Genomic DNA, 24,444 nt, shown 5'->3' on the forward strand with positions numbered 1-24,444 from the left:
ACACACTTGAAGCACTCGAGGCGCAGGTGGAGAGCGTAGGGTCCGGCCTCGTACTCCTGTCCGTCCATCACAGCAGGGACTTTCTCACAGTCCTGAACGATCACCGCCACCTCGCTGTCGCGTTTACCCAGCATGCTTCTGTCGTTAATGTTCGCCGAGCCTGCAAAACACACAAACCATGTGACTGAGCTCGACGAGGGGTCTTTCACCTAACTGGCAGTGCCTTGAAAATCTACTATAAATAATTTGGAATAGAATCGCAGTGTTGTTTGGAAAATATATCCAAGCGAAATGACAGAGGTTTATGAAATACAATTGAAAAAAAGTATTGTTGGTTATCTCACCACTGACTACCCTGCGCAACAATCAAACACTCTATTTATTATTTTATTTCTATTGAGAAATATACCTCTATCGGTGTACTCGTTTGTCTGTTTTAGTGTGTTTTTTTATTGTAATTTTCACAAGTTTCTTCCAAAATCATAACTCTCAATGCAATCATAGAAAACCTGATTGACTATCGATGCCAAACTTTGACAAAGGTGCTGCTGTTTTGTTTTGTTCTGCGTCTTTACCTTTAATAAAGCACAACTGCCTCCCAGAGCTTGAAACAGAAAAAAAACAAAAAACTGTTGTGAAACTATAGTATCTCTATTGTCTTTGTGGTATGTAGTCCTTGACTTAAGTTGGGGGAATTTCTGTGATTTAAATTGTAAATTTGTGTGTAATTTATGTCAGTTTATTTTACACAAGTGGCACATAATAGGATTTATGTAAATGTTAATTTAAAGGCTTGAAGTTTTAAATATCGGCCAATCATCATTGGATTGAAATGTTCAGTTTACGGGTCTTATCGTGAGAGCCCTTAAGGGGTTAAGAGAGGCCATGTTTGTATGTGATTCCATTTTTCTTACATCTTCTGTTTTGCAAAAAGAACAATAAAAGTAAGCGTTGAGCTTCTCCAAGTACTGGCGAGAAGATGAGCTGCCACATAACCACCAGCAGGTGGCACTACAGGCTGAATAACCTTCAGTTCGTATTTTTAACTCTGCACTTGTTAACAGTAGACGTGGTGAAATTAAAGGGTTGCAGACGCAGATTTTCAGCTTCATCACGTTATGATGGTGTTGCAGCAAAACACCAGTGTCTTCATACTGTAACTGGCATCAATCTGCACAACAAACCGGAGGCAGAAAGTGAGACGTCAGGCAGACTGACCAATGATGACCGTGTTGTCGTCAGCTATGAGCATCTTGCTGTGGACGTAGATGAGCTCACTGACCAGGCGTCCCTCCAGCTCGGCGTGAGTCCGCAGACCAGCGAAGGAGATGTAGTTCATCCACTGGTCGTCCACTGGGAGACAGCGGAGAAACACAAGGACACTATTAAGATTCTGCTGAGATAAAAAATGCGCATTTCATTTCAGGTGATTGTTGAACTCACTCTCTTTTTTCAGCTGGGAGATGATGGAGTGTTCTCCTCTGATCATGGTTCTGTGGACACAAGAGTCCAAAACGTACCGATCAGTATACAAATAATGTATATACACGTTCACCTCATGACTTCCTCGCGTATCAGTGTTAAAGATTCTGGACCTGTAGTTGAAGTGCATGACGGCCTGGATGGCGTTCCCTCCTCCGGTGGTGATGTCCCCCTCGAAGCCTGGAAGCAGCGGGGTGACCACATACACGCGGTACTTTTTTCCTTCCCTGAAAGCAAACAGGTTTGGAAAATGAAACTCAAGAGTCACAGGTAGGAGAAGACGGAAGGTAAATATCATGTACATGAGCAGCTATATGGCGACACAACGAGTTAAACAAATATGGGGAAAAAGTCAGTACTTGTGCGCCCTGATAATCCTCTCGATGATGGCGTCTCCGATCTTGTTGTAGACCATCCGGTTGTCTGCACAGCTGATGAAAAACTGGTTCTGAGAGGAGTCACACAAACCACAGTGGTTGAAATAGTTACAGCTGTCAGTCTTTGGACATAAAAGTATCATTTGTATATTTATGTTTGAGACAAATAATGTTCCTATTGAAATTTGATTTAAAAAATGATTCAATATAATGATTAGGATTGAAACGTTTATTTAATGATTGATTGATTGAACTTACTTCCAAGGCGATTATTCAGAAACACACACACACCCCCCCCCCCCCCCCCACACACACACACACACACACACACACACATCTACACCTACAACTGCAGTGTGAATATACCCACACACATTATGTAATAGTCCAGTTTGACAAGAAGTAGGACATTTATTTGATCCTACCTTTACTCCTCCAGTACTATTACTGTTACACACTGAAATATGTCACAATGTGTTGAAGTTTGAGAAAATGGATATAAAACAATTGTGAAAAATGCAACTAAAATTCATCGAAGACCAATTAGATTATTGACGACATCTTGATAAATTCAGCCTACATACATTTAAGGAGTCTTGTACATGGTAGCAACCAATAATGTAATACTGGACAATAGTGTATTAATTCCTGGCCATTCTGAATGTAATAAAGCCAATAATGTAGTAACTTGGAAATGTTAAAATATTTTTACAACTATGACTGAGAAAGTGTTGCATAGTATGAATCTTCGAAGTACTAATATTCCATTCATTATACCCATTTTTGACAAACACGCAAAAAAAAATAAATTTTTTTTTTCTATATTATTACTTTATTGGCTGCATTTGTTACGACTTGAAGCATCTTATTGGATAATTGACAAAATATTATTACGATAACACTTATCATCACATCATTGGTGGTTACACACGTTAAAATCTGTAGATACTATGTTTTAACAGAAGAATACAGTTTTGATATCATAGAACAAGACATACTTTAGAGGGGATTCAGGTTCCTGAGGCATGAAAAGTGAGAACTGACGTCAACACGGAAATGTGTTGCAGTTTTAAGGAGTTAAATGAAGTAATGATCTTAGTGCTGAAACTTCAGCGAGACCTTGGAAAGTAACTCAATTCTTAAAACTATGTAAAACGTCGTTTATGAGTTTTGACGTGAGAAGCGACGTTTTCTTTCCAGACTGTGAACTGTTGTTTTACCTCGATGTAGATGTAGTGCTTGCTCTTGGCGATGACGTGGACGTACGCCGTGTGGATGGACTCCTCGTGGTATTTTATGCCAGCCGACCAATCTGCCGCCGACCGCAACACCTTCAACACACAGGGGGGCACCGCCGTAACAGGAGAGCCAGGATTTCTAGGAAAGATCTGGGTCTTCCTCCGCATTCGTCGTGGATGTCGGCGCGCGTGCCGTGGGATTTCTCAAACACAACATACTCAAATACAGTAAAACTGCATGTAGGAGAAACAATAAGGACGGCCAACTCGGCCTCCGCGGCTGTGACAATCCTCTGAGCCAGAACTGGTTTTCTTTGCATTTTGGGAATAAGAAGCACAATGTCAAAAATGTAAAAAACTGAAACGAATAAATAGTAGACGAATTACAACGTATCCAAAATAGAAATGCCTTTGCATCCTTACACCACGTTTGAACGTCCTTTCAAGCTCATCAACTCAACATATGAAAGATGGGATGTAAAAATGTACACGCGCACGTACATTCCTCAACGACATGAAGACATTTTAGTCGTAAATGTCTCAGCTCTATCTTCATTTCAACTGCATCCCAGTTTCTGACCTTTACATTAAAACGTAACGGAAATAACACTCCGTGAAATTAGAAGTAATTTTAACAGGACAAAAATGAGAAAACAGCCTTATTTTCAAGGACGTTTTACTTCTAAGCACAAAAAACACAAAAGCAGGTGACAGATAAGGCCGAGTACAAAAAAGAATCTCACTTTTGTGTTTTCCAAAACAAACCACACTCATGATGGGACCTTCAGGCACTTTTACAAAATAACTTCACTGAAAGATTGCCACTTTGTGGCACAAAACAGAAACAACAAAACTTTAAAATCGCAGGAGCAAACCTCTGAAGTTATATAACATTTTGGCCCGTGGAGGATTTAAAAAAAAAAAAAAAACTCTTTTATCTGCTTCCAGCTATGCTCGACTGGAGACGTGAATGTAAGAAATGTGGGAAAGTGGGAGTTTGTTTGTCCTCCGTGTGTTCTTCTGCTTTCTTTCCTGTAATTTTCAACCAGCTCGCTTGATGGTTGACTTGTTTCAGTTTTTTGTGAATGTAATACGTCCAGCAGATGTCAGAGGCACTCACTCACCTGCACATTGGCATTGACAGAGCCGGGGACCTGGTATCGGAGGTCATCGGCACCGGCGTGGGACTTTGGAAGCAGGAACGGGTACGACAGAGAGCGATACTTTGGCTTCATGATCTGCAAGAGAAGCGGTTGGAGAGTTTGGACAGAGAGAGGTTTACTGTGACGTCTCAGAAAGGAGGACGGGAAAAGAGTGAGAACAGGAAAAGTGGTCTAATTGCCATGGAAAGTATGAGTGTGAGGATTAAGGTATTTTTTTTCCACAGTTTCAAAGAAACATTCTGTACACTTTCAGGCTACACGTAAGCCAACCGGTGAGAACCTTTTTTTTTTTTCTCAAAATGTGCATATGATTATCAACTAATCATACTTTGTTGATCTTCTTCGGGAAGTTTCTTTTACTCCTACATATTTCGCGGTGTAGCCACATTAAGGCGCTCCGGGGAGCTGATGGGGGGGGGGGGGGTCAAAGGTCTTGCTCACCTGTCAGCTGTGTATAACCAGAGGTATTTTAATTCATTAGTTTCTTTGTGTAGGATCACGTATGAAGCACAAAGCTTTGGCACATGTTGCGGCAAGTTCAAAGTAATTAGCAATGCTCGTCCTCACCTGGGCTTTAAAATACAGCAACAAAAACAAAACTGACTTATATTCAAGCTGCAAATGAAAAAGGCTGTCAGGCTAAAATGTTGCTATGTTCTGGCGAAAACTGAAGTTTGGTTCAAAAGGTTTCGTTTTAGGGCCACACAGTGGTGTGGTTGTTATCACTCTCGCCTCAGAGTAAGAAAGTCCCTGGTTCTAGTCCAGGATGTGCTTGGGGGATCCTTTCTATGTTATAGGTCTTTCTTTTCTATGCTATTCTTGCTCGCTGTTGAAAATCCTGCATTTCATGCTAAGCGGTGGCTCGTAATTGCCTTTAGGTGTAAATGTGACTGTGCTAAATTCTTTACTTCTTGAAATGTGGATATAATGTGCATTAAATAACAATAAATAGATTTTTGTTAAATATGTGCTGCTTGACTTTGCTAAAAAAAAAAGAATTATAATTTCAAAGAATGCATGGAAATCCCGTCAGAAGACACGTCAGTAAAATTATGAGCAGATTAATAAAACAGAAACAAGCAGTTTTTTAAAAGTACAAGTGAAATATAAAAGTGTGCAACACTTTATGAGAAGAAAAAGTGGCTAGCTGTGTTTCGTGGTTTAAACGTGTTTGTACAGTGAAATTTAGGCTTTAAGTTGGTCCCTACTTTACATACCTCTGCGTGTGTGTTTATAGAGCGTAGGTAAACAGTACCTTTGTGAAGTTCCAGCGTTGGATGAAGTGTCTCGCCACATCCCGGGCCCCTCTGCCATGAACCACAGAGGCAATGTCGTGCCAAGGCATTCTGGGAGTTGTGTACCTGTCAATGAAGTCTGTGATAGACCCCGAGAAGACCAAGAAGTATGAGGAATATAAAGAGGCCACGAGAAAGACGATGGCAATAGAAGAGTGTGCAGTGGTACATAAGGAAGCCCTGAAGAAGTTTCCCAGCTGAGTTTATGCTTCCATCTTCTCGTAAAACATTTATTAGTTTGTGGAGACTGCACGCTGAGAAGCATTTTGGGGTGGGCCAAACAGAAGGGGGAACTTTTCTACTGGCTGTAGGATAAACAAGAAAGTGTGTGTGTGTGTGTGTGTGTGTGTGTGTGTGTGTGTGTGTGTGTGTGTGTGTGTGTGTGTGTGTGTGTGTGTGTGTGTGTGTGTGTGTGTGTGTGAGACAGACCGTCAAAAGGTTTCTCCAGCTGGATCCAGTCCTTGTAAACAAAGTTGCAGTAGTCTTTTCCATGCCAGAAACGAGTGTTTCCCTGAAGCTCCCCAACACCTGTCTTTAGACTTCGCACTGAGCCGCTCCCTACGAAAAGATGTCCATACAGTATATAACGTAAATATTTTTCTTAAATGTTCTGTACTGCATCAGAAGGTTTTCACAGTTTGACTGAGGCGCATGTCCACTCCAGCTTCATGCACCTGCACTGTCGACACTGCTCACGCTGTCCACGTGCTGCAGGGCGTGTTTGTGCAGGTGTCTGTACAGACTGAAGCGGACGATCCGGTTCCGCCCGATCCCCTTCAGCTTGGGCAAGTCCACGGGTTCTCCAGGCGGCGTCCCGCGTCCGTTGCTCTGAGAGACGCATTCAGTGGAGGAGGATATGGCATGACTCGACGGGGTGTTGGTGGAGCCAGCCTGGGAAGATGAAATTGAGAGAATTCAGTGTGTAGCATGTGGCAGGTAAGCTGCATGTAGACCATCTTAGAATATATCGACATAAAATCAGGTGGAGCTTGGTGCTGAACAATTTGCTTACGTACAATATACCCTCATTATTATTAATAAATGCAAGTCAACATGTGTTAAAATGTGTTTTTGTACTAGTGGCACCAATATAATTATCAACCTTTAATGACCTGTCATGTGTAAAATCCTCATAATACTTGATCTAATCTTGAGCAGAAACCAACATGTTTATAAATGGTTTCCTTTATTTTTGATCATCTTGGTGTTAGAATATCACATAAATCCTATAACAAATATGAATTTTACAATTCACATCACTTTAAACCACAGGAATTACCAAAGCCTTGGGGAAAAAAAAAAACATTTGAGTTATTTCTTTGTTGTAACAGAGCTTCTTATAATATTATTTCCTTAATTTCCTCTCACAAATACTATTTAAAAAGGAAATGATCAGGCATTGTTATAACAAAGAATTATTCCATTAAACACAACTTATCTTACTTTTTGAGTAGCATTTAGGAATAAGAGGAGGTTTACTTATTAGCTGACTTTGAGACAGTATTCAATCTCTGTATTCTGTATTTACTAAAACACGGTCAACAGAGGCACGAGTCTCTTTTCATTCTGTCCCTGCAACCGTTGTGTGATGAAGAACTTCTCTCAATTTCCTCTCCTCCATGTTTTCCTATTGGAACTGTTTGTCCGGAGCAGGGAAAACGTATTTTTCTGCTCATAAATCCGAAGCTTGGACGGGACATTTTAATTCGCTCAGTGCGTCTCACCTGCTCCAGGGCCACAGAGCGTGTCACGCTCCCAACATCCGTCAACCGATGCTCGCGGTCGTCCCAGCGCCCGTAAGCCAGGTCGATCCCGCCCACAAAGGCCACTGATTGGTCAACGACGACGATCTTCTCATGATGTGCCCACAGATAGACGGAGGAAGAAACGTGGTCTGGATGACGCATCACCTGGAAGACAAACGCGATAAACAACACTTAACCATGATCACCACAGCACACGATACAGTATAGGATATTAAAACCTGAAATATAGTGACATTTGATATCTCGCTGTAACTCTGACATTGATTCCCTTATTGTTTTTTTCCAACCCCTGGACATTAAAGCCATATTTCTTCTTCCTTCCACTCACCTTGATGTTGGGATGCAGATGCAGGAGCGTCCTCTTGCTGTAGCCAGAGTTGATGCCCAGAGCGAGCTCCACCTCTTTATACAACATGACAAAGATTCGTACGCCCTGTTGCTGTGGACAGACAGACGTTAAACACGCAAGACTGTTTACATATTTCATTGTCTACGACACACTTTGTGAGACAGAAACAATATGGATTGAACACTGTCGATAAACACTGTGTTCTGCAGAATAATAGGTGCGCAAACTCCATGCAAGGCATTTGTTATTCTTTCTCTGGTGCAACCTAGGTTCTAAATCTTGTGGACGTAAATGGTCACCATAAGTCACATGTGTTTATGAATACTAAACAGGTTCATACAGGTTTTGTTCTGTGTCACAGACTCCTGAGTTGTACTATCGAAGGCAGCGGTGTCAAACGTGGTCAGTTGCTGGTTCCAATTTATTCACTGGGGATTACCCTGGTTTAAAAAGAGTAAAGAGTGCAGTGGTCACCCGCAGATTGACGAAGCAAACTTGTGAATGGATATTCACAGGTTTAAATCCCTCCGTTGACATGAATGCAGAGAAATAATTTATCAATGGAGTTCGATTTTAAAAAAGTAGCAAATGTAATACAACACAAGCATGAGACAAGAGATCGGTGATGAAATAGAAGCTTATTGCTCACGAATTAATGTTTGCATCAAAGCCATCCTGTCTGGCAAAAATACAAATTCTGACAGATAGGATTCCAGCATGCTTGCCACATAGTGCGCAAGACATTTGATGTGTCTTCGGATGCAACAGAAGTCGAAGAAAACATTCAAAGATGTGGATTGTGGACAATTTGCAGTATTTTGCACAAAAAAAAAAAAAGTAGCTTGATGTTACGATGTCAGTTATATTTCTATTAAATGTGATTTCAGAGTTGGTGAAAAAATTTGATTATTTTTTTTATTTTTACAGAGGAAATAGTCAACAATACTAAATAATTGGCCTGTGGGCTGTTTAAAGTCAACTTACTGCTTTCCGTTTGAGGATACAGTCCAGCCTCCACCTGTTTCCTTCTACGACCGGTCTCTTTAGGAAAATCTCTGGACTCAGCCTGGTGAAAAGAGGAAGGCAGGCCAGCACCGGTGAAGACAGAAAAATACAAAAGGAGTGTGACAAAAGGTGAAAGAGTCAAAAATGCACCTAACAGACATGACACAAAGATAAGGCCTCATGAGTCACTGACACTGGCATCCTGAGCCGACATGTCTAAAATACCATTGGCTCAGATTACACTGGCTGACACCTCATTGGTAAAGACTATAAGCCCAGTGATTACAGCTCTGAACCACTGGGATTTCATCCACATTGAGTAGCTGCACACTGGACTCTGTCTGACCATGAACTTGAATATCATTAAAACCTATTAAAATTGTGATATTCAGAGGACAGCGGTGGACGTTCAGGGAAATGCGGGCATGGAAACAATTCTGTGTATTACAAAGCGGTCAAGCTGGTTGAGATTTGCATCTTCTAATATTGCTTGACAAAAGATTTTATTTGACAAATATATAATTTCTGTTGTTCTGGGCTACTTGAATTAAATGCCCGAAAACACACATTACAAAAACACATGTGCCGCTTTTACCAGGAAAAACATATGCAATTAGAAGGAAACAGGGACGCGAAAAAAGGAGCATGTAGTGGAAGTGTCAGCAGATAGGGAGGCCGAGTCTTTATCTCAATGTATTTTTATTCTCAGTATGAGGCTGTAATTAGCTGCACTATCATGTCCTGGCTCCCTGGCATGTGTAACAGCGACTATGACACTGGTAGCAGCAACTGGTAACTTGAGTGTCAAACTGTGCTCTCATTCTTTTGGCAGCGCAGTAATGGCCTGAATATTTACCACGAAACTACCACCATGAAAACATTCAATGGATTGTCTTAGCTGGTACACAATAGTCCCTGTCTTCAGGGAACACTGCCGAATAACAACTGCGATAAACAACTTTGCTTGGTATTATGTGGCAGTGGTTCCCACCCTGGGCCCCAGAACACTTTCAGGGAGGAATAATTTAGAAGAAAAAAAAGAGACTTCTGCCAAAGATGGAATGGAAAATACAGGGAAAAATGTGAAGAAAAACAAAAAAAGGATGGGAAAGATTGTTAAATAGTAATAGTCTTTCAAAAAATAATGCGGCTGTGTTCTTGACCAAAATAATCTCACTTTTTTATCCAAAAGTCAGATCATAAGCAAACATTTTTCCAGTTGGCTCATAACTTTTGAGAGAAAAAAAGCTCCAGTTTTTCTTTAATCTAACAATTAGGTCACTATAGATGGACAATTTCCAAATTAAAAGTCATTTTAGGGGTTAAAGCTCGACATTAGAAAGCTCTGACACCTCACAAAGACCAGGAGACTGAATGGACATTCATAAACTTAGTTGAGTCACTCTGACTCTATATTTAACTCTCTCTACTATCCTATAGGTACAGAGAGCGGCTCCTCTGCCTGTGGATCTAAAAGTTTCTGATCTCAGGTTGCTGCTCCCATCAGGCTGCAATAAGTTGATTGTTTGTTTTTCTATATCCTCATCTCTTATATCTCTACTTTCTTACCAGATGACAGTAACATCTGCAGTTTGGTGCTGCTGAAAGGTTCGTCCAAGCAAAATGAAGTTTCTCCTCTCTGCCACCGCCTCTACCCGCTCATGTAGGATTCAATAAATTTTCGTTTTTATATGACTGTGTTTGTACTTGATACTGTGTGAATAATGCAGAATTATATAAATATTTATCTTAATACTTTCTATGCAATTTGCACGGCTAGAAAAAAAAAAATCCCCTAAGGCGGTATATTAAGGTAGGTTTTCCTGCATTGCACATCATCCTCAATAATATGAAGTCCTTTATGTGAACACATAAAGAACTCAGAGTCAGGTTCGCTCAAAAAGCCCAAAGTGAAATGAATAAAAGCCAATGAATCTAAAAGACTATCACCACTATGATGCTTTTGTCCTGACTTCTCTCACTTCAGCGACGCAACTAGAAAACAGCGAGCCTCACCACCAGTCAGTGATGAAGATTTCCTCTTTGGCTTCCTCCAAAGCGTCGGCCACGTCCTCCATGTACGTCTTTCCATTCACGTACCTGCAAAGAAGCAAACGACTTGTGAAAAGACACGCTACAGTCCCTTGTGTTTGTGTTGATCTGAACATTAAAGCAGAAATGCCTTGTTGCACTTTTTGACCACACACAACAGATAACAAGTTCATCTGTCTTTTAAGAGTCACTGTCTGATCACAGCTTGCCTCACAACTGCCACTAAAACCACAAATAAGTCATCATCATCATCTGAACAGGAGAAAAAAAGAAAAGCAACCGAGAGGATGTAGAAGGAGGATTTCGACCCATTTTACCGAATTTCACACGCTCATGGCTACACGCGTCGTGTCATCATGACATTACAGGGTTGTTTGTTCACACATTTTCTTTTTCTTTTTTTTTGTTCCAGTGGCTCACAGAACTGTAACATGTTTTTCCTTCAGGCTTCATATTAAGCACAAATGCAATGTAATGATGTTATGACACAGATGATTCAATATCACAGAATCTGAGGGGGAGAACATGCAAATAAAGAAAAATGGCAGCACATCCAAGGGGGGAGAGAGAGAGAGAGAGAGAGAGAGAGAGAGAGAGAGAGAGAGAGAGAGAGAGAGAGCTCATCATTCCATACATTTCCATAGTTACCAGTGAAAGACTAACAGAAGATGACAGATGAGATATACTAAATATTTGCTTTACTTAGGTAGTAATCAATGTAATTCTGAATAAAGCTGAAAGGTCACAAGGTGAAAAAAATACTCTTCTGACATGGGCAGGTTTGACAATGAATATGTCTGGCACATCAACTTAGATGTGGCCATTTAAAACAGGGTTTTTTTTCTTTCCCCGCAGTTTGCTTTTATTTTCCATACATACACCAACATGTTCTGCCGTGGTGCCCTCTCCCTGAACACTTACCATTTGGCGGAGACGTTTTCCTGTTCTTGTGCAAATGATCCAAAGCGGTGATCTCGAAGAAAAGCCTTCCCGTGACTCCTCACGAAGCTCTCGATGCTCTGACCCCACCAGCGTGCGTTTCTGTAGCTGTTGCACTTGAACACGAGGGTCCTGCCAGCACGATACACACAGACACAAACACAAACACAGACCCACGGGCATTTTCAAGGCTATGTCGCTGAGCGTCAGGGCTCCCACAAACTCACAACTTTTATCAAAACAGGAATTTGCCATTTCCTCTGGTTTGATAAGGCAGGTTTGTAACGATTCCTAAAACAAATCACCTCTGTTCAAGGCGCTGGAACGAAAAGGAATACAAGTAAACAGTTTACTGAGCAATAGACAAAGCTAATAGCAGTTTTAGGCTCCGGCTGCTGTTTTGCTTTTATATTATATTATATACTTACATATATACTTATTATATTAAGTATTATTTATTTAGATGTAAAAACTGGCATTTGCATGAAGTTATATCCACATGACTTCAAGAAATTGTTGGAACAATGTTATATTTGTTGACAAGGGGCTATAAAAAAAAAAAACCCTCTGAAGAGCTTTTTTTCTTGTGAGGCTGTGAGACATGACTGGAAACCTGCTTAATGGGACATTAAAGCCCTGAGAAGCTGATTTTTATTATTACAAATTATTTTCATGGGTTAAAAACGCACACACACAAACACACGTAAATACGAATACACAGACACACAACCTGGAGAGGCTGTCGATCCGGACCCCATGTTTGGTTTCTGTTTCTTTGGAATCCATCTTGATGCTGAACTCTTTATCCAGCAGCAGGACGAAGGAGATCGCCCCCGTGTCCGGCTTCATGTACAGCAAGCACGAGTCCTTTACCACGAGCCATCTGCAGAACGCACACACACACCACACACACACGGCTGTCATTATCATTCTCATCCAAAGAAAGCATGTCTATGTTATGTATTTAAGTTTTGAAGCCTTCCAGTGATTGTTGAGAACCATTTCTTGTGCTTCTTGTTTGAAGGAATGGGTGTGGGAAGAAAATCATCATGGGGATGTAGGTGGACGGGCTGAGCGTTTCAAACGTGTGGGATTTTTCTTTTTGTGTGTGTGTGTGTTGTCTTTAGAAAATAACAACATAAACTGCTCACATAATAATTTGGCTGAGAGACGAGGAAGAGGAAGAAACAGCCAAACAGATGGAGGAGCAAGTAGCAGTGGTACATCCATGTTCAAGATTGTACTGCAAATATGTCAGATATATTGCACAACAAGCAAATGTATCATACATATTGATATTTCGATGCTGTCATTATTCAGTTCAATTCAACGTTCTTTATATAGCACTAAATACAACACAATCATTTCTAGGTGCTTTTTACAGAGAAATAGCCAACAGATTGTTCTGTTTCTACAAATAATGCAATGAGTTCCTCTTCATGCCAGGTAAAAATGTGTTCTTTTTAATTAGTACATATTGTAACCCTTTTACTTCTGCATGAGAACTTCTCTTAACCATAACTGCAACACTATTACTGGTAACAAGAAAATTGTAAAACTATCAGGGAGCAGATAATGACCGATTGGCATCACAGGTGAGATTCACCAGACTGATACACTCAACGCACACTTTTTGACAGTTTAACAGCAATTAAAACTAAATAGGTCTGTGTGGACTGATAATAATTGCAATCATTAATGGGTTAATCCACATCCAATCCTTTTCTATATGTTCCTAATGGTCCAACCAAAACGTTTCTCTACATCTATCAATTCATCTCCCGTACTGCTTTGTCTAATCTAGAGTGTTTCTGTCATTAGGTAAACAAGAGGGGTTTGAAAAATAGAAAAAGAACCCTGCAATATACACTAAGACAGTAGTAGAGTCAGCACCAGTGACATGGATCATGATGAAAATAGTAGGAGTGAGAATTAAATTAGATTTACAGAGATAAAATGATCAGAGGATAGATCAAGTAAAAAACGCTCCATTCACACACCGTTTGGACCAGCGGTAGCAGGCTTGAGTTTGACCACAGCAGTTCATTCCCGGGATACGATGCCCGCCGGAGCGCTTATAGATCATCCCTTCACTGAAAATTCATACAATAAAATAAAACAATAATCAAGCAAAATCTAACAAATTCCAAGAAAATACATCTATTAAATGTTGTACATTAGGTTCATTCAGCCAATCAGGAGTATACCTTCATCATTCGAGTTTTAAAAGCAGGCCACTAAACATACATCCACAACATAGACGAGACATTCAACAAAGGGAATACGCTTACAGTCCTTTGGGCCCCAAGTCATGAATGAAGGACAGCTGGCTGACATCAATAAACTCCATCTAAGAATAGACATAAAGAGACGACAAGAGGCTTCACACCGAGTTACTTGTACAGACACGCCGCAAATTGTGAAATCCACTGTAACGATCACTGTGTGAGAAAGCAGTAGTTAACTGAATGCAACGTGACTCATTTGAAATCGTTTGTCGTCACCTCGGATGTTAACTTGAAAAGGGTCCAAACGAAGCGCAGTATTCAGATTAGTATGGAGCTGAGGTAATAATGTGTTGAAGGGCCTATTTCACCATGGTAAGAACAGGAATGATACCTTGACACAGTGCGGGTGTTGTGATAGGAGGTAAAGGCTCTTTTGATTCCAATAGAGACGCTTTGATGCTGAAATGCAACAAATAAAGCAGAAACGGGGTGCAAGAAGATGGTGCGTATGCCCCTCCTGCTCTAATCTTTATACTAATGGTGGGGACAAATCCATCACGTCCTCGTAGTGATCAATGCTACTTTTCTAACCGAGCATATAAAACACATTGAAAATTTGAGTAAAGCAGTGCTCTACATATTGAGCATCAAACTCATGCAGTTGATGCTGCACATGCCTGTTCTCACACAAGCAGGAGTTTGTAGTTCCATGTTGAACTTACTATATGAATTTCAAATTACAGTATATATAATTTACGGACGTGTGCTACATAAGTCGACTGTCTCACTTGTTGCTGTTCCGGCTTTGGCACAGCTTTTGTCATTACTAATTTTACGGCTTAACGTTCTTAATGTCCCCATCTCACAAATCACACTCTGACATCTAGTAAATCAAGGCAGTTTCTTATTTCAACAGACATGAGGCCTTGCTCATGGGAGCAGTCTAATGAAGCACAATGTTATGTTTATATTCCTTGCGTGTGTCAACTGAAAGCAGAACGAGTGCTATGGGTAAACAGATTACCACTCATTGTTTTAGCAACGTGACATCTCTGGCATATGTGAATTGTATGAAATTGAACTTCCATATTCAGGTTACCTTTAAGTTAACTTGATAGGGGTTTTCTGTGTGAGTGTCATGGCTTGCGGGTGCTTAGTATGGTTACTCACAGTGTGGTGATATTTGCGGTACATGGCCATCCTCAGCAGCTTGTTCAAATAGTCCTCTAACTGTCTCTGTAGGAACACACACACACACACACACACACCCTATATTTGGCCACTGTCAGTATTTTAATGACAAAATCCATGCAAATGATCACTGTGTGTGCATCCACATGCGCACACGTACAGGCGCACGCACACACAGAGGCTTTTAGAGGATAGAAGCGTTGGCAAGGAGGCAAATGCCATGGCAACAAGTGAGTGCCAAGAGAGCTCCTCGGAATAAAGTTAATTTTCCGACCGGGAAATCAAGCAGCAGCGTCTCCGAAACACGATCCTGCCACGTACCCTCCTGCTGGACACCTGCTCGTCCCGCACCAGCTCGTCACCTCCACCCCGGGGCAGTGAGGGCATCTCCCTCACCTCGCTCTTCCTCACCGTCCTTCTCCGCACCGTGTGACTGACAAAACAGAGAGAAAGGGAGGGAATAATACCACTAATGACAAGTGTACATTAGTTTTGTATGTGAGGACATCATTTTCCTCAGAGTTCAAGGTTCAGTCATGGCCCTGAGCTATAACAACCACAAAACATTCCAAATGGCTGCTCGGGAAATTGTGTCCTTTCCTCTGAACAGATGTTGAGATAAGCAAATGTGTTTCGCCTGAATAAATGAATGGCAGTTTGACTCACAGCGACCAGGAATGCAGTGTGAACAAATTGATATTCATCCGAAAATGTCAAAGCCATTATATATTACTGCGCAATTGCACATTTAATATAAAACTAGAATTGTTGCTCAAAGCAACAACTTTGTCAACAGCTAACGGCTAAAATTAAATCAACACAAAGAGACAGACAGAAAGACACTAAAATCCTATTAAAATTCAATTACAGCTTTCCACTGTGTACACAGTGTACACACAGAGAGCGAGCGAGACGGACGCAGGAAGAGAGCGAGAACGAAACAGGAAAACAACAAGGAAAGATTAAGAAATGGGAAACAAAAGAATACGGAGCGACATTAATCATGGTATTTTACACACCAGGGAAATGTACATTTGTTGTGAAATCTATCAGTAGCAAGCAGAAACAATCGCATTGTTTGGTGTATAGTTAAAAGTCATGATACATTGGCCCACGTTTACTTTTAGGTGTAAATGGATTATACTCATTTACAAGAGTAGCAGATTCCTTTAAAATGTCTCATTGTTTACCTTGAAACAGTTTTGTAAGAAAAAGTAACAATAAAATCCATAAAATAGGCTGTGATGATAGAAGGCAATATGGACGGTGATCAGTAGTAAAAAAAAAAAAAGAAAAAAGCATCAAAACATCTTTTAATTTCAGACAAAGGAAGTTTATCTTTCAACTGACGGCTGCAGCTTTATGTGAGAAAATACATATTAGGCGTGGCAGTGTGATTCAAATGTAGAAATCTTAAGCTTCAGAGTTGGCAGCGCTGGATTTTAAAGTAACGCTTCAGCAAAGCATTGTAAAGTCAACACAACAGTGCAACTTCCCTGTTGTTTGTTCATGGACGCTTGTGTTTGTACGCGTGCGTGTCCGTGTAAGACGGGGAATCTATGCGTTCCCGCGTCGGCGCCAACCTGCGTGATGGCAGCGGTATCCTCATGAAGGTCTTGTACGTCCTCAGCTCCCTGTGCAGCTCCATGAAATGTTTCTCCTTCTTCTTGACCACCCAAGTGAATTCTCCATGCTTCAACTCAATCTTAAAGACTGCTGGCATCGACTAAACACACACAGACACACGCACAGTTAGAATCTCTCAAGGTAGTTTTAGTCAGCAAAAACTAAGATATATATATTAACACTTTAGGGAAACCTATTAAAATATACTCCAAATCCCTAGTTACAGGTGTTTTAATGTGGATCATTTATACAAAATGAAATACGCTTAACTCAAACATGCTTTTCTCCTCATATTTTTATACGTTAAATGCATCAATCAGGTGCACCGACTGGGGGGGAGGAGACGTTTTGCTCTTTGCACAGCAGCACTTTACTCAATGTTTAGCACATAGCTGTTTAATCATTAAGCCTCCCATTTTCCTCAGTTTCTAATGATAAATTTGAAAGAAACGGTAAGAAATGCAAGAGGAGGCCAGATATGGTCGCTGCGTTTAACACATTGCATTTAACCACAAAAACAAGAGATTGTAAATATAAAACAATGCTTTATAAATACTGTAATAGACACACAAAGGTGCACGATTTAGGGCCATTTTAGCGTCGGTGCGTGTACCTTGTTGACGCTCCTGTGGTGCGACACATTGAAGCGGTCCTGTGCGGTGGTGAACCTCTCCACCTCCAGGATGCGGGCAGTAATGGGCACAGTGGGGAGGTAGACCTTGGCGTTGGCCTCCTTAAAGCCCACCGTGGCATACACCGCTGAAAACGGGATACGGCAGTCTCCTGGGACAGAGACCGAGGCGGATGGTTAGTTTACTTTGCTTTCCGTTTGTGCATGTAGGAGGTTCTCAGGCTGCTTAGGAGCGAGTAGGCTGCATCACTGGAAGCTGGGCCTTTGTTCAAGAGGTTTGTGTTTGAGAGTTTGCCGAGTTAGGGCAAATGTCTTCCGACTTTTCTCTCAGTAGTTTGTGAGGTCGAAAAATCTGCCCTCGTCTCTCCAAAGCAGCGTGAAAGCTCAACGTTTCCAGTAGAAATTCTTCTTAAGACAGAAGGGTTCCAAGCATCCTTTGTTCCTTCTCATTTTTGAGAAAGTCGTGAAAAAATGAAGTGAGTGGAGTTTGAAACTGATATTTCGTAGAATATTTTCTCATCTTCTCATCGGTGAAGTGAACATGAAGTTGTGTGATGAGCAAAAGAGCCGAGCATAAAACAAACTTGATAAGATGTGGAAGAACCACATACCAGAGATGTGAAGATACATCAGAAGAATAATTGGCATTGACAGAGAAGTCTTTGCATATCATTCATTGGCGAAACTGACATGTTCAGCTCTGCTGCTCATCACACAAATGGATGCAACTTATAGGTGTTGCATAATTTCAAACAAAAATAAACTATTCATTCAAAAGATATGAAAATATGTGGCTGTGATGTGAGTTTCAGTATTAATGCACAAGAGTTGGAAAACCTTTTCAAGGAACTGAAAAACCTTCCTGTGCCAATTGTTGTCTATTTCCACCGCTGTCTGACGACTCGGGTTTGTAATGGTTGTAGTCAGATAATGCAGCAAAAACAATAAATGCAAATTAACTACACCTCCAGTCTGGGACAGATAAGAAGAAGACCAAAGTCATACAACAGCAGCCACACCAGAAAAGCAAAGGAAGAGGCCGTCATCCACGTTTAATGGAGTGTAAACATGGCGGAGGGTGAATTTGTGCTGTTTTTGATGGTGTTTTATTGCACTGTAAAAAAGCTCATTCTACCAACAGTGTAAAAGAGATGAGCCCTCTGAGCAAAGCGGATGAATAAGGAGAAAAAAAAAAAAAACATCTGTGCACAGCTGCAGTTTTTGAAATATAATGGATGAAATACGATACAGGAATAATTAATGCAATCATGTGTATAATAGTACTGCGCGATAGAAAGTGAACATGTGATAGACAATAAGAATAAATGGGATGCGATAAATACACTTCAGTATATGATGGTAACATCTTTTTGCTTTGGGATTTGTTCTTCCAAATCACACTCCTCTTTTCTTGGCCATAACTTACGACAGCTGGGACTGGGCCCTGTGTTTTTTTTGTTTGGTTTTTTTGGGGGGGGGGGGGGGGGGGGGTGTATGGTTTTTTTTTCCTATCATTTGTGCATCTGCAGCTTCTACCAGCAGCGTTTCAAAAGCAAAGCAGACAGATTGATACAAATACTGATAATGTTGATGCTAAAAGTTGGGGTTGAAATTGATCGATATCAGTATTGGTACCGGTATAAGTTTGGTATCAGATCGATACCAAAACTTGAAGTAACACACACCACTAGCAGTTTGTTTTGGGAGCTTTTCCTTTCTTTTTGTGCTTCTGACCTGTGCCCTGTGGCTAATAGGTCATTGTCCATTTCTTTTTTTTTTTTGTGATTTTATTACAATAATCAGTTTTAAAATCCAGTCATTTTGTTTTTGCAGAGCACAAGCATAGATACAATATCGATTCATTTGTGGCAAACTGTGCGGCCTTCATATTCAGCATTGCGGACGGCAAACCCCGAAGCTTTAGAACGTTTCAAAAGTACTAACCTAAACCAGGGACTTCAAAATAAAAACGCTACATTCCGAACCTGATTTCAGCAGTAAAAAAGCACAAAAAGTTCCTGTGACGGTTCCTGGAACTTAGGAAAGGTTCCTATGGTTGAAATCCAGTTTAATTATAATACATTTGCTTTATACCGTGACACATAGAAATATCGTTTTTTTTATTTTAGGGTGTAATTTGTTGTTTTTAAGAAGACAGACAATAAAAACATTCACACGTACCCAAGTAGTTCCCATCATCATCGATCTCTTCTCCCTCCTCCATGTCCAGCTCCCTGGCATCCAGGCTCTCCACAAGGTCGGCCATATCGATGCCGCTGTGCACGTCTGTGTCTGGTGTGGCTCCCGGGGCTTCAGAGTTCACCAGGTTGAGGTTGCTGGTGGTCGGTTGAGCCTTACCCAGCATGCTTAGCAGCCAGACCCCAGAGCAGGGCGCACCTTAGACGAGAAAAAGAGGCGATGATTTTAAAAGTCACCCTCCTGTCACCAGACCCCAGGAATAATTGACTGTTTCCTGAGTGGGTGTTTCACTCCCACACACATTTCAGCATTAACCTGTCAGAGGTCCTGCTGTGCCTCTGCTGCTCTATAATAGAAGTTAGACGAGGAGCACAAACATGCATACACTTACACACATATTCAAAAATGTACGTATACCGTATATCCTATGTGTGCTGCTATCACAAAACAACATACAGGTTGATCTAATACTGATTGGTCGCGGAAAACCCTCTTAAAACAATGACTGTTCTAATGTATTCTATTCTATTCTGATCATTATTCGGGACATATTTAATGCTCCCTGATAAACCTACACGAGCCTGATTGTTCAGCACGAGATAGTTGAATCCTAAATGCCTAAGATGCAAACATTTCTTCAAGTATCTCTGGCTACGGAGCTGCAACCTGTTGCGTCAAATTATCAAGTGTTTATTCCTCTTGTTTGCTTAAGTTAATCTTCTCTAATCAAACTAGTCAAGGCATGTATTGAGTGATCTCTGATTTTGAATCAGTCAGGTTGTTTCTTCCCGTGAGCTTTTCTTGCTTACTCTCACAGGGAGTATGAGCAGGAGTAACACTTCCAATAGCAGTAGCAGCATTAACATTCGTTACTGCTAACCACACCCTAACTAACGGAATTGCAGTACAGAAAGGGTTTAAGAAAGCAAAGCCACATTAATGCTTTAGTTAGTCATTATTACGTGTGAACGCAGACCTGTCTTGGCTGGAGTTCAGTCGTCATTACAGACGAAACAGATGACATTAACAACTCAGCTGATCGCCTCCACCCTGTCCAGTCATGTTGGTGAGGACTCATGTACTTTGATCATTAAAAAAAAAGAAAAAAAAAAAAAGATGAAATATAATGACTCATCTAAAGTCAATTGAAACTGGGACAGTAGATGGGTGAGTCTTAAAGTGAGTTGTGATACTCTACCTTAGAAAGCTGTGAACATTTCTGTGTGACAGAAAGTATACAAACATGCTTACGTTGAAGAGAAAGTAAACCAGACTTCAACTTGATTGAGGAGGATACAATCTGTAAAGACTGAGTGAGTGTATTAAACAGCCTTTGGACTTAGCAAAGGTGAAACTGAAGTAGAAGTCTTCAAAGCTACCAAGTAAACATTAGAAGTTAGAGCTCACCATTAACTTCTGAGCTTAAAATGGATCGAAAGGAGAGAAAACCTGGTCTGGGAATGGACTCTGACCCAAATCTGACCGGCCATTATAAAACAATAACAAACATCGGAAGAAAATGAATGAATGAATGAATGAGACTGTACCGCTATAGCTGTCTTTACTAAAAAAAAAAAAAATCAGACATTAGTGGCTGATTCAGAAAGTTGCTGCTCAAGACTTCAGACACTGAGCACATTAAGCGCAGCCCTTAGGGTTTTGCACTTCCCATCAACAACTGACTGACAGTCCAAGAATGATTCAAGGCCAGTGTACATTTCGAATTTTCTAGTAATTTCTGAATCATTCAGACTGAGTCTGGATCAGGCCTGCTCAATTCCCAGAGTTAGTTCGGCGCTGCTTTTAGTTTATTGTCAAGGCTCTCCCACACAGTTACTCATTTAACTACAAAGTGTCAGTTGGAGCACGTCACTCCCGTTCATTCCTTTTAAAAATGTCACCGACTGTTTCTAAATGTCTTCCTGGGGTTGCTTCATTTCACCTCTCTGACCAGTTCCAGGTTGACCTTCTGATCTTTCACTAAATCTTGTACTTATCTTTTTGAATAGTTGCAGAAATGTACTGTACATTGTTTAATGTTCAGTATGTGTTTGCTATGATTAAAGACATATGGTTAAAAAACAAACATGCTTTTCCTTCTCATTTTCAGGTTAACTATGACCCCAGTAGGAGCTCATTTTCAATTTTATATAATAAACAATTTAACACACAAACCTGTTAGACCAGTTGTAAAAGCCACTTCCCTTGTGTTTGCTTATATTCATGCTCCACCGGCATTTTCAGTTAGAAGAGTCTTTGAATGGGCATGACCTTGCAATATTGACACGGGAGGCAGTCACGAAAAAAAGAACAGAGAGAAATGCCTTCGCTCGTGCACTAGTCCAGCTGAATGCTTAGTCACTCAAGACTGCCCATGCATGTGGCCCATTTATAAGACTCTCTTATAAATAAGAAAGAAGGAGAGGAACTCAGAAGGAGAGGTGAGGAACGAAAGGGGGGAGGTGATTCAGCAGAAAGACTCTCAAAGAGATTTTGTTCAAGAATGACTGGAATTTTCTACATTTCTCTGCCCTCCGTTGTTGCTGAACGTCAGTACGGATAATTTCACCGCGCTGTTACCTTGAGTACCTTATCGTTCCTTGTGAAAGAAAATGTTGCCTGCTGTATTGTTCATTACTTTTAAATCCGCGTGTTTCACATGAAAAAATGCTGGCCTCCGATTTGTTTCTAAGAAGTTGTTATTTATTTTTTTTTTTTACACCAGGGCATACACACAAATCCCTTTGGCTGAAAAAGATTATTTCTGGGGAGGAAAACGGTTTAACGTGATTTGTGTGTTTACAAGCAGAGAGCAGATGCCTAATGCTATCTATTCCCAGTTCACAGTGTCCCAAAAGATAGCAAACATATTTTTTAAAAAAATGAAGAGAACTTGCCTGACTGTGTAAACATCTGTCATCATTCTGAAAATAAACAGTAGGTCTCTATTTGGGTGCTCTTTCGGAGAAACAGGGAAATGTCTCTATTCTTCTTAGTTTTTAGAATTACCAACCCTGGAAAACAGTATTTGAGTGATTCATCCGATTTACAGATGGTTTTCTCTGGGACAAGTCAAGCTGGAAGCAATTGGAATAAAGACTGTTTCTCAAGACTGCTGTGACGAGGAGGATTAAAGCTGACAACGTCCAAAAAGCATGAATGCATACTGAATAAAATAAAATAAAATAAAATGAAATAAAATAAAATAAAATAAAATAAAATAAAGCATGTGTCTCACCATGAGACTTTAAGGTGTCATAACTTGAGTGCAAACAAGTCCTTTGGCGTAAATGGCAACAAACCCTATTCTATTCTCTATCCAAGGTCATATCTACAGACAAAACTCAACATCTTCACATACTTACTGTACAGAGGTAGTCAAAGTGTTTTTGGACTGTGGAGGAAACTGGCGTACCCGAAGAAGGCCAACACAAATACAAGGAGAACAAGCAAACTCTGCACAGAGAGGCTCTCAAACCCAAATTGGAACCAGGGGTTTTCTCACTGTGAGCCATAAATGCTAACCACTACACCACTACCATCCCATCTATTGTATTCAATTCTATTCCATTCAAACACAGATGAAATGTCCTAGTTAAATGCAGGGTGCTGAATCTTCTGTTTGGATTGAGCACAAAAACGTCCATAATAAGTCAATAACACGAGCAAGCACAGATAAGAGCCCAACAGTAAACATTCCCCCACCGAACAAGACCAAACTTGCTCAGGAGAGTCCATAGAGTCCCAGGCAGTCACACACTGCAGCCACCGAGTGTCTGCTGCATGTCTGCTGATCTGTGCTTGAACAACATTTGATCCTCCCTCATTCAATGCAGTCATTGTTTCTATCTAATGTAAGTTTAATAGCTGTTCAGGTCAATGTCTGCATGCAAAATTAGAAACACAATGAATGAAGACAAGAAAGTTTCCATGATCATTAGCAAAGCATCCTAACTATAGTTTTATCTCTGCAGCATCGTGCAGTTTTTAACTGGTCAAATCAACAAATAGCCGGGACAATGTGTAAAATGTACACGTACAGATTGAGTTATAGGCAAAGTATTCTGCTGTACATTGAGTTGAAAATAGTGCAGAGACAACATGCATTGTGATCAGCTCGTCTTTTAGCTGCGTTATGTACATTTTTGCAAACTAAGTTAAAGTGTACTTTTCTGTCACTTTTATTTTATTGTATTCTTTTCATTCACATAAAACTGTTCAAAACAAAAGATCAGCAGTCATCATTCACACATCTCTAACAACAGAGACAGTCTTCTTGTTCTTCAGTCTCAGATTTGGACGTTGTCCATTTTTTTTCGGTTTATATTGGGCTTCTTGTTCGCCACAATTGTGAGTCAGTTCATCCATCACATCTATTTCTTCTACTATGTCCATCCATTCTTGTACTGAAGAGGAGTCCTGTCACTACCACTTTCTGTTAATGGCATGCTTCCTGACTGCCAGTGACACTTAAATCAAGTACAGATTGTTGTGTCTTTTTATTTTCTCTACTTTTGGCTGTGAAATTGAATTTTGCATGATTACGTGATAATTCACACGACTTTCCTTGTTTGGTTTTTACCTAGTGACAGATCTGAACTGCAGGCAGACTAGAGGTCACATCAACACGAGTGCAGTTTAACAATTAAGCTATGTAGGAGAGAAAGGAAATTGGTTTGATATTTACTTTGTTTTTGGTGCTCTAAACGAGGGATACCGTGCGAAAGGTAAAAATTCAGAAGGCTTCAAAACATGTGCAGCTATAAAGTGTGTACTTATCCAATCTCTAAACCTTCATCATGAATGTTGTTGAGCTTTGAACTGTCAGAAGTCTTCAAAACTCTTTACCGGGAACTTTGATCTTCAGAAACTGAGGCCAAGAGAAGAAGACAGCGCCTCGTTT

At 40.5% G+C, this 24,444-nt stretch overlaps 1 protein-coding gene across 1 annotated transcript in view; it reads right to left on the reverse strand.

Annotated features, from left to right (window-relative positions):
- Positions 1-24,444, reverse strand: part of pld1a (phospholipase D1a) — a 34,323-nt gene that overhangs the window by 3,818 nt on the left and 6,061 nt on the right. Inside the window, exons 2-24 of the mRNA XM_080480761.1 lie at positions 19,524-19,739; positions 17,325-17,494; positions 16,669-16,811; positions 15,407-15,518; positions 15,065-15,130; positions 13,958-14,016; positions 13,667-13,759; positions 12,397-12,549; positions 11,649-11,798; positions 10,692-10,775; positions 8,655-8,736; positions 7,650-7,760; positions 7,280-7,465; positions 6,230-6,446; positions 5,985-6,113; positions 5,516-5,634; positions 4,222-4,335; positions 3,080-3,190; positions 1,842-1,930; positions 1,596-1,709; positions 1,444-1,493; positions 1,219-1,353; positions 7-160 (exon numbers count right to left, since the gene is read on the reverse strand). Coding sequence (XP_080336887.1) covers positions 7-160; positions 1,219-1,353; positions 1,444-1,493; positions 1,596-1,709; positions 1,842-1,930; positions 3,080-3,190; positions 4,222-4,335; positions 5,516-5,634; positions 5,985-6,113; positions 6,230-6,446; positions 7,280-7,465; positions 7,650-7,760; positions 8,655-8,736; positions 10,692-10,775; positions 11,649-11,798; positions 12,397-12,549; positions 13,667-13,759; positions 13,958-14,016; positions 15,065-15,130; positions 15,407-15,518; positions 16,669-16,811; positions 17,325-17,494; positions 19,524-19,707 — 2,825 coding nt within the window. The 5' untranslated portion in view covers positions 19,708-19,739. The remainder of the gene's footprint in view (positions 1-6; positions 161-1,218; positions 1,354-1,443; positions 1,494-1,595; positions 1,710-1,841; positions 1,931-3,079; positions 3,191-4,221; positions 4,336-5,515; positions 5,635-5,984; positions 6,114-6,229; positions 6,447-7,279; positions 7,466-7,649; positions 7,761-8,654; positions 8,737-10,691; positions 10,776-11,648; positions 11,799-12,396; positions 12,550-13,666; positions 13,760-13,957; positions 14,017-15,064; positions 15,131-15,406; positions 15,519-16,668; positions 16,812-17,324; positions 17,495-19,523; positions 19,740-24,444) is intronic.

This window comes from Lipophrys pholis (assembly GCF_963383615.2).
Source record: "Lipophrys pholis genome assembly, chromosome: 14".
Taxonomy (NCBI): Eukaryota; Metazoa; Chordata; class Actinopteri; order Blenniiformes; family Blenniidae; genus Lipophrys; species Lipophrys pholis.